This window comes from Geospiza fortis, unplaced genomic scaffold (assembly GCF_000277835.1).
Source record: "Geospiza fortis unplaced genomic scaffold, GeoFor_1.0 scaffold237, whole genome shotgun sequence".
NCBI lineage: Eukaryota > Metazoa > Chordata > Aves > Passeriformes > Thraupidae > Geospiza > Geospiza fortis.
Genome location: NW_005054319.1, coordinates 8307151 through 8317640, shown reverse-complemented (window position 1 = coordinate 8317640; position 10490 = coordinate 8307151). Strand labels below are relative to the sequence as shown.

At 42.8% G+C, this 10490-nt stretch overlaps 2 protein-coding genes across 2 annotated transcripts in view; one reads left to right on the top strand and one right to left on the bottom strand.

Annotated features, from left to right (window-relative positions):
- Nucleotides 1-826: 826 nt before the first annotated feature.
- Nucleotides 827-6504, top strand: PMM2 (phosphomannomutase 2). Its single transcript, XM_005420512.3, has 7 exons — nt 827-896; nt 1113-1189; nt 1767-1858; nt 2513-2612; nt 3073-3148; nt 4243-4358; nt 5381-6504. Exons 1-7 carry the CDS (start codon nt 827-829, stop codon nt 5483-5485), a joined length of 636 nt encoding a protein of 211 aa, XP_005420569.1. The 3' UTR covers nt 5486-6504.
- Nucleotides 6505-7614: 1110 nt separating this feature from the next.
- The window catches only part of CARHSP1 (calcium regulated heat stable protein 1), a 35894-nt gene continuing 33018 nt past the window's right edge, over nt 7615-10490 (bottom strand). Inside the window, exon 4 of the mRNA XM_005420435.3 lies at nt 7615-8941. Within this exon, the coding sequence (XP_005420492.1) occupies nt 8779-8941 (163 nt within the window). The 3' untranslated portion in view covers nt 7615-8778. The remainder of the gene's footprint in view (nt 8942-10490) is intronic.

Genomic DNA, 10490 nt, shown 5'->3' with positions numbered 1-10490 from the left:
TTAACTGCACAGGGGCCCTGGGAAGGAGGGCAGGACACGCTGACCCCCAGAGCTGGGGATGAGCTGCAATCACCTGTGTGCTGCACCCCCAGCCCAGCCACGAGCTGCTTGGTTTGCTCTTTCCCCTTTCTCTCTGCTTCACTTGTACATTTTATGAAATTGTGTAAACTTTGGCAGATTGAGTGTCTTTTTTCCATGTCTTTGTTCCTTTTGTTTTTTTTCTCCTGGCAGCGCGCTGGGGCGATCCCGCTGGGGTAATCCGCGCTCCGGGGCCCGGGCAGCCGCCAAGGGCACGTGGAGGTTGAGCCCCGTCCATCCCCCTCTTCCCTTGCTTGTAATTGTCTTCCTCGGGGTGCTGTGTTGCACCCGGCATTAGGAAATCGCAGCCTGTTTGCACTGTGCGGGTATCTCGATAGCAAATTAAGAGGTTGTTGCTAATGGTGAAATCCTGCCTTGGTGGCAGAGCCTTGGCAGGACTTGTCACACTGCGGTGCACATACAGTGCAGTCCTGTATGTGACATACACGTGTGGGCTGCCCAGCTGTCGAGCACATCCCTGAGGACCTGGTTTTGTTCACTGTGGGGTTCACTATGGATTCTTGCCTTACTCCTTTATTCCTAATGGTCTTTACTTAATTGATGCCACTGACAGCCTCCTGTAGTGCCCAGACAGATCAGAGTTTGTTTGCCTTCCAAGTGCTCTCCAGTAAACCATATCATCTTGTGTGGTGCTGAGACTCACAGCTCCCAGACATCTGCTGAAGATTAGTGACACTGAGGAAACAAACCTAAAAGGGCAGTATTTGACTTGCTCTCAAGCCAGGCCATGTACCAGGTGTTTGGTCATTCCTTTTCATTTAATGCAAAGAGTTATATGCCTCTAAGTAAAACCACATGTAGGTCAAACAACTGATTTCACATGATTTGAGGTGTGTGTTAATCATAGTGAGAAATGGCACTAGCTTAAATCTTGTGCTTGATGCTATGCTGCTGAAATTTTCATGTGTTAGGAGCTAATGTTTCCTGTATTTTAAGCTATTTAACATTTAAGACAATTCTGCATTAAGCATTGAGGGGAAATGATGAGTTACTGTCTTTTTGCTTGTTTGCAGTGATTGAAAAATATGACTACGTGTTCTCAGAAAATGGCCTGGTTGCATACAAAGATGGGAAATTCCTGAGCAAGCAGGTAAGTGTGAACTTTCCAATAGTGGGAAAATGAATTTTTTTAAACAAGATTTTGATTTATTTGTACAGGGTAGTCCTTTGTAATCACCCTTTCAAAGACCAAAGTTGCTGCTGCTTTCATATGTTAGTTCTGTTAATGGATCATTCATTTGGCATGTAATGTTTAACATAAATAATGGAGAGTAAACATTTAAAAGAGATCCTGGCTGAATTTGCTGCCTTGACCAGTTGTTCCAGTTTACTGCAGGAACAAGCTCCATTTCTTCATGCTTGGCTATAGCAGACATTAAATGCAGCTTTTTGTTTGGGGCTGCTCTCTGTGGCACAGTTTCCTTCTGAAGCAGGTACAACTAGGAATCATTTTAAAGGACAGTTTGGTGTTATAAAGTGAACAAAAAGAAAAAAGAGAACCTTTAGTTAGTACCATGTGAGCATCAGCTGATGTTACTGATTGAAGGCATGTTTGTTTCTCTGTGGTATTAACCATGCCTGATTACCCAATGTCTGTGTTTTCCATGTGACTTGCCTTTAGAATCTCAAATTCTGGACCCTTGGTTGAATGGTGTTTGTTTTGTTAGAGCATTCAGGGCCACCTGGGCGAGGACATCCTTCAAGATGTCATCAACTACTGCCTGAGTTACATTGCAAAGATCAAACTGCCAAAGAAGAGGTATGTGCACACAGACATCTCAGTGTGCCCATGTTCTCCATGGGGGATGTAAAGCTCAGCTCAGGGTGCTCAGCAAAAAAATGAGTAATTTCTATTTAGGGAGCAGCACTGTGTGTGTGAAACAGAGCTCTGTCCATGCATACAAAGACAAGTCCCCAGCTGGAGCACAGGGATTGAAATTCTGATCAGCACTGATTTCAGAGGGAAGGAGATTCAGATTTGAAGTAGGAGTGTTCCCTTGCCATGTTCAGAATTCAGAGATGAGAAGTGCAGCCAGAGCAGCTCTGTGTTGTGTGAGGTGCAGCTGTGCAGACACTGAAATGTGCCCAGTGAGGCAGGGCAGGACACTGCCCACATTGCTGGGAATTCTGCAGCTTCACCCCAAACTGACAGCCTGGCCTGTCAGGCTCTGGGATTGATGGGATGCTGCAGTCACACTTGTTAAACCAAATGGTGCTTTTAAAAGCCATGAGTAAGGATGATGATGAGGTTGCCATATTCAGTCCTAAAGACTTACTGGTGCCAGAGGTACCTGCATGTAGCAAGACAGCTGACTCCCACTGCCTTTAGAATTAAACGGAAATTTACTGTGATATTTAGTGTTTTGAGAAGTTTTCTCATGTGTTTTCTGTCTTGTGATCAATTCCCTTGCAGAGGCACTTTCATTGAGTTCAGAAATGGGATGTTAAATGTGTCCCCCATTGGAAGAAACTGCAGCCAGGAAGAACGACTTGAGTTCTATGAACTTGATAAAGTGAGTTACAGCCTTGAAAAATACCCAGCTCTCCTGGAGGAGGCAGTTATGGCCAGGTTATGATTTTTTAAAAACTTTCATAGTTTGTGCATTTTTTTTTCATTTTAATCCTTTCCATGTGGTTTAACTAATTTCCTCATTCAGACCTCAGGCAATAGACAATGGGCTTTTTGTTGGAATAGCAAGGATTACTTTCAGAAGGGTGGGTTTGGCTCATGTTTTTAATCCAATATCCAGCGTACTGAACATCCTGCTTCTGTACATGGGGTTTCTAAAAAACCCTGTCCTAGGTAAAACCATGCTTTCTTGTTATCCTCTATAGTGTAACCAGCCTGAGTCCGTTCAAGTCAATAAAACCATTCTTTTTTAGAGGTGGTTTTGGGTTATCTTTTCTTTGGTAAATCAGCACAGTTACACCATGTAACTGTTGTTTGGTTTTGTTTTCTTTTTTCCTTAACAGAAGGAGCATATAAGAGAGAAATTTGTAGCTGATCTACAAAGAGAATTTGCAGGCAAAGGCCTCACATTTTCAATAGGTAATACTTTAAAAGAATGTAATTTAAAACATCAATTAATTTAAATTTCATTTAAGTCATACTCTCTTATGGCTGTGACATCCCATCTCATTTGTGTGACAGGTCTCTCTGGGGGTGGTTGCAGGCAAGACTGAGCCTCTTTTTCCTCTCAGCCTTTTATTGGGACATTTTAATTGAAATCCATCAACAAAGAGAACTTCATTTCTTGTCATCAGTTCATTGTCCTTTAAAGTCAGTTGTGTGACTGATTCTGCTCGTTTTGGAGCATATTAGATGCTTCAGATTAGTCAGAGTTGTTTCTGTGAAACAGTTTTGATCAGAGCTACTCCCTCAGTGCTGTTCCAGTTGCCCTTGGTTCTTCAGCTGTACCTACATTGTGTGGAAGGAAAGAATCCAAAAGCAAGTGCAAGCTTAAGGAAAAAAATATATAATAAGGGGGAATTAATTTTGTATGCATTTCTCTTTTTTATCCTCTCTCTTAATCTATTACCACACTCCTGCCTTTTATTATTTTTCAGAACTGCAAAGTATGGTTGGCATTAGTGCTGAAGCACTAAGGCAAAAGTGAACTGCAGTTCACTGTCTCCTTTATGTTGTCAATACCTTTTGGACACCTGCTTCAGCTGGGAATCATGCTCTTAGGTATTGGTGAAGGCCAAGGGCTCAGAATTGGAACAGCTGCTGAAAGGGCTGATTTCTTCCCTTTCCTACTCTGAAAGCCTTAGAAAGTCTTTTGCCTACTATTTTATGGCTGTTCATACATCAGTGGCTGTGTTCATGTGTCCTTTCTTTCTAAAAGTAAAGAGATTAAATGTAATTCTTTTAAAAGTTTCATTTGGATAGCAATGAGTATTTGGGAACATGCTCAGACTTTGTTGAACAGATAAATAATCTCTGAATCACAGCTCTAATAACAGATACCCTATAAAACACTTTCTGTACTTGCAGGACTTAACTCCAGAGTCTCACAACATTTCTGTGTCTTCTGCAAAGCTCCCTCTGCCTAAAATCTTACCCAGTTTAGGTTTTTTTCCCTTCTCCCTTCAGAAGTACATTGTTAAAATGTAACAAGTCTTGGTTCCTCTCTCTCCTAGGAGGGCAGATCAGCATCGATGTGTTCCCAGATGGCTGGGATAAAAGGTACTGCTTAGGAATTGTTGCCAAGGATGGATACAAGACTATTTATTTCTTTGGAGACAAGACCATGCCAGTGAGTACATTAGTTTGATACACTAATTTGAGAGCTGCTGTAATTAAACCTCAAGGAGTGCAGGTTCTAACCTTATAACCTTAATCCTGACAAGAGCTGAAGTCAGGGCATAAACGTGTCCATGTTTACCTGGCTGCAGGTGGGAAGTTTCCCTTGTTTCCTGAATTGAACACAGGGTTCTTGCCTTAACAGAGGTTGTTTTAAAATTGAACTTCTGTAATTCTGTTAAACACCTAAGTGACATGACTGTGTGAAACTGATTGTCCTGCTTGGTCAGATTGATTTTTATTGGCTGGTGTTTATTAAACATATTTATTTCCTGTCTTACTTAACACTGTGCCTTTGCTCACTACTCTGTCTGTCCCGACCCTGGGGAGCTGAGCAGAGTCCCTTGTCCCTCATCGTGGAGCAGAGCTCTGCAGGGCAATTCAGAGGCTTTTAAAAATCAGACACCTGATCAGAGGCCTGACAAGAGCTTGTGAGGGCACTGGCAAGCACAAGGACTTGCTTGAAATTAAAGTTGTCTGAATATGGCCAAAGGACAGGGTCAGGCTAAGTTTTATAAGAAAAGGCTTGGTTTGATAAGAACTCACAGTTACAAAACTCTTAAATTACACAGGACTTCATAAATTTTAAAAAATAAAGTTTTGTAAGAAAAAGACAAGCTTGAAATTAAAGTTTTTTTCCCCTGACATCAGCTGCAAAAGTAATCACCTGTCCCTCTGGCACAGAGCTTGCAGACAGTTCATTTTAGACCCTCTAAGTGGCAGTGCAGCATTTCCAGAGTTGAAGTACTGAGAGCTGATGCTGACCTGTGGAAGCAGTGTGGCAAACAGGAACTTGGGAATGAAGCTATGGATGGATCTGGGGGATCTGTCCTCATCCAGGGCGGTGCTGTTGTTCACTGAGCCTAATCACTGCAGACCCTTGGAAAAAGTCCATTTTTCCCTGTTTCCTTTCATGTGTCCCTTTTTGTGACTGTGCTTTATGTTAAATAAAATTAAATCATCTTCTGCTTCCAGGGAGGGAATGACTATGAAATTTTCACAGACTCCAGAACAGAAGGCCACAGTGTCACATCCCCAGAGGATACAAGAAGAATCTGTGAAGAGCTATTTTTTAAATAAAAGACTTCAGAATTCACACTTTGAGGACAGTTAAAACAGCAAAATAACTTGAAACATCGTCTTCATTCTGTATGGTTTTTATGGAATTGGTCATGACTAGCAGGTGCTTTGCAGGTCAGCCATTACTAAAGGGAAATGTTTTACTTGAAGACCCCTTGCTGACTGGGGGAACACAGCAGAGCTCATTTAGCACCATCTTTTTCATTTCCAATCACATAAATTGTTTTCTTTTTGCTTGATTGTGGGGTTTGGGTTGGGTTATATTTTGGGTTGGTTTTTAAGATAATTGTAATTAATTAGTTAAGGAAGTTTACAGGTAAGGGAGGAAAGGGGAGGCATAATCTGCCTCTAGTTGATTCATGGTCTTAAAATTGGCCTGCAAGGTCCCTAGTTTTTTATGTTGAAACAGCTTTTTAAAAGCAGTTGATTTTTTTAAATACTCACCTTGTGCTATATGAATTAACATGAATTATAAGACAGTTTCTTGTCTAAAACTGGAAGATGAGTAAAAGGGAAATTTTATTTCTTCCTGGGGATGGGAAGATGGCACTGAACCAGAAGTCCCTGACTGCCATCCCTGGGAATACTGGACCAGCTGGTGCCAAAGTTTCCTCCTCAGGATGGATGTGGTGCCAAGGCACAAGTCAGGTCATGCTACCTACACTCTGTGCAGACCAAATCTAAAAAATTATTTGTAAAAATGAATTAAAATAACTTCAGCACATTAGCAGAATACATTTCTGCCACTTTCTGATAATTTTCTGAGATTCCTGTTTAAGGCATTAAGGGTAGGTGAGATTTTTCATACTACAAAAATAACCTCAACTATGTTTCTGTTAAAATTCAAGTCAATGCCTGACACTCTGTGTAACTGTTAATATTACTTTTCTCATCTGCCATTAGGAAAGTAATCTTGAGTATAAACGGTTTGATTTAGTAAAGGAGAATAAAATCTGATTTTATCATTAAAATATCCTGTTTTGATTTGTTATTATGGAAAATAAAATACTTGAAGCAGACCTGTTGCATGCTGCCTGTCTGTACCAAAAAATTAATAATTTGAATTTTTTTCAGTTCTAGGTTCATGGGATACTTGCACAGTAAAAAAGCAGAGAACAGAATCTTGGTACCACCCAAAATCCCCCAAAGGGCTTGCAAAGCCAGAGGGGGAGTGCAGTGCATCTCATGCACCAAAACTGTTTGGTCTCCCAGCACATTTCTTCCCTAACTAATTCCTGTTTCAATGGGAGCTGACTTGGGACCAGGACCATCCCTAGTGTAGGAATGCTCTTTAAGGACAACAGTTTAAGAACTGCTGCTTTGATTGTTTTCAGCCCCAAACACAACATTTCTGGCTGCTCTGGCCTGGGAGCCTCCACTGACAGGTGCTGGCCTTGTTATTCCCTAATTGTTCTGGTAAGTGCAGTCAGTGGCTGTGAAAACATTTCCTTAAATGAAACTGAAGTCACCACACAGGGGTGCCTGTGCAGGCACCTGCATTTTCCTCTTTAAAGCTGATCCTCTTCAGCACCAGCTACCCAGGGAGCAGACTGGAAACACATGGAAGCACTGAAATGGTTGCATTTATTGTAAAGAAAGCAGGGGATGATATTCCAACAAGCTGCACAGTGATAAACTCACCACTACCAAGGCTTATGGGTCATAAAAAACAAAACCAAACGCCACTACACCACGGTGCAACACAGGCACAGCTAAGGGAAAATAGGCCAGCACAGCAGTTCCTGAGCCCACATCACAGCTGGGAACAGATCAGGTGCTGTGAAAGGCTCAGGACAGCTCCTGACAGCCAGCACCTCTTGGTGAAGCTCCAAATACACAACTGAAGCTACACTGTTTCATACAACTAACAAGAGTTTGCCTTTTTTTTTTCCTTTTTTTTTTGAAAAGTAAAAAAAAACCCACTTTTGGAAAATTTACAGAAAAATGCTTCATTAAAAAAAAAATTACGTGGAAGGAATAGGCCAGCACAGCAGTTCCTGAGCCCACATCACAGCTGGGAACAGATCAGGTGCTGTGAAAGGCTCAGGACAGCTCCTGACAGCCAGCACCTCTTGGTGAAGCTCCAAATACACAACTGAAGCTACACTGTTTCATACAACTAACAAGAGTTTGCCTTTTTTTTACCTTTTTATTTGCAAAGTCAATAAAAATCCACTGTTAGGAAAATTACAGAGAAAAATGCTTCATTAAAAAAAAAATACGTGGAAGGCAAATAGGAACAAAACCAATTTAGTAGCACTACAACTACACAAAAGTCTGGGGAAGGGTGGCCCTATCACATCCTACCAAGGGAGTTTGCCAGGGAAACAGATGCAGAATTTACTTCACCAAGACAGCTGAGCCTGCTGAGAACTCACACAGTGTTTAACACACGTGGGCAGCACACACCTGCTGTGCAGCAGTGCAGGTGTCCTGCCTGCCCCTGGCACACCATGCCAGTCAGCTGCATGCAGTCTGGAAGGCAAATCTTGAGCCTGGTCAAAATTCAGACACCCTCACAGGCTATGAAGTATCCACTACTCTATGGTTTTCTACCACTTACCTTGGAGCAGATTTAAATTTGGGATGGATTTTTTTTTTTAATACTGGCCTATAAAATCTGTTGCTAATCAACCATCAAGGCACCTAAATAAAGTCACAAACAACCCCAGCTTTACCAGTACAACACAATTTCCACACCTGTGCAGCCACACCATTTGCAGGGGTGCACCTGATGGGCACTGGAGCACAACCACCTGATGGAGATTTTCCACCCTGTGGCAGCTGCTCTGTTTGTGAACTTCCTTCCATGAGGAAAACAAATCAGCAATGAACACCTCTGTCTGTCAGCCAGGGCATTCAGGCACTAAATCAGCAATAAAGGTACTGCAGCCCTGAAAAGCAGCCCAAGGGAGCTCAGGGTTCACAGCTGGGCTGGACCACCTGCACTAGAAGAGCTCTCCTTGAAACCTCTCCCCCCTTCCCCTGGGCATTTGCTGGAATCAGTTCACAAGACAAAAGAAAACCCAAAGCTCCCCTCCTCCACCAAGCACACAAACTAGGTCTCTTTAAATACATTTCTTGTAAACACATTACGCTAGATTTTTTTTTTCATTAGCATTTGAATTGCCTTTTTTTTTTAAATCAGGCCAGCTGTAAAAAATGGTAATTTTGGCCTGCATCTGCTTTATTGACAATGCAGTATTTCCTCACACACAGAATTCTTCAGCCAGGTCCTGCAGCCAGTTGCAGAGCAGAGCCCACCTGGCAGCAGCCACGCTCCAGGGGACACCTCAGGAGCTGATGACGTGTCCTGACCACGTCTCGTGCTTGGTGCCAGGGGCCAGGTGGGTGATCACCACCTCCACTGCCTGCAGCTTCTCGTTCTTGGGAGGGATGGTGCACATCTTGTAGGTGACCTCGTCGCCTGCCACGGGAACGTACTCGCCTTCAATGCTGTGGAGGGAAGCTCCAGTTAGTCAGGAGTCACAGAAATACTCGTTCTCTTCTGCAGCTGACTGAATCTTTTATCATAATTGTTAGCTTAGATGCTCAAAGTACTTCAGGCATTTTATAGAGCCTGTCATCTGTCAAAGTCTGAGGCTGATTTTGGTTGTCTCGCAGTGAAATCCTATGAAAATACTATAAACACCACCATCACCCTAAAAAAATCAACCAATCACAAGAAGTACAAAATAAAACCCATAAAAACCCACAAAAACCCCCACTCCAATCTGTCTTAACGAATACTCAGGAGAGCCCAGGCTTGGACTGAGAACTGTGCACCAACACCTCACTTGCAGCAGCACTAGAGGGCAGGGCTGCCAAGGACTGCCACTTACTTCAGGGATATGGTTTTTACGCTAAAGAAAATTGATCTCTTTTTGGTTGGTTTTTCCTCCCTTCTCACTTAAGCTTTTGAAGTTTCAGTTTGGGGTTTTGTTTCATTTTTTTCTTAAAAAGAACTGTACCATGTAATGGCAAGATTTTCCCTCTAGATTACTCCACCATAACACAGTTTGTGGTATAAAATAACAAAGGAGCCCAAGTAAGATATGGTATCAAATATTTCAAAATTACTTGCTGTGAGAAAAGAGAGTGTTGTCATCCTATTGCAGGGGTTCCATACTGCTGTCTCCTTATCACAAAAGTTCCATACCTTCTTGGTGCTTCTCGTGGGCAGCTCCTCAGAGCACTGACTCTTTCTTCTTCACAAAGCAGCCAACTGACCCCAGTTCCCTTCTCACCCAGCCACCCCACTCTTTTCTAGCACTCTTCTTCTCATTGCTCACAACTGTGGCCTGTTTAAATCACTTCCTAATCTTTGATAATTGGCCCAGCTGCAACTCCTTAGGGGTGAGATTACTTTCTACACTATCTTTATTTTCTTATATTCTATCCCCCTACAAGAGAGCTCTGCTATCCAGATGTGTGAGCCTGCAGAAACACCCACCCAGCACTCAGGGACATTTCCAGGAGGCTCCTCCTGGCCTCAGCTCCCCCAGAGTGATGCCAGGGCATGCTGCCAGACCTGCACTGTGCATTTGCTACTGCACATGAGCCTGGGTTTGGAATCACTGGGAGATGCCCAAAGGGCTTCACCTTCTTCTCAGAACAAGGTGCTGATGACACAGAGAGCTGCAAACAGCCCTCCTCACCTCCACCCTGTGTTTGAGATCAGAGCTTTGTAATAAAATTCCCAGCATGTGCCACTGAACACTGGCAGAGATTCCTCCCTCCTGCCTTGCCATGAGGCTCTGACAGTACAGAAGATGCCACTTCACCTTTCTTTAAATGCACCTACACCTACATGCTCAGCTTCCCCTGCCCTGACGTTTCTCAGTGAAGGTTTTCAGTGTTTCTCAGCAGTATCTGTATTTGGGAACAGATCAACACTAATAACAAATTCTACTGGATGCCTAATTGGTGTGACTTGTTTGTTAACTCCTGGAGTCCAGATTTGGGTCCAGGAAAGAAAAGAAAGTGGTCTAGGTAAGGAGCTTGT

Coding starts and splice junctions, on each gene's coding strand:
- PMM2 (XM_005420512.3), top strand. CDS start 827: ATGTACCAGGTGTTTGGTCATTCCTTTTCATTTAATGCAAAGAGTTAT. Junction 1,190..1,766: donor GGAAATTCCTGAGCAAGCAG/GTAAGTGTGAAC, acceptor TTGTTTTGTTAG/AGCATTCAGGGCCACCTGGG. Junction 2,613..3,072: donor AGTTCTATGAACTTGATAAA/GTGAGTTACAGC, acceptor TTTCCTTAACAG/AAGGAGCATATAAGAGAGAA.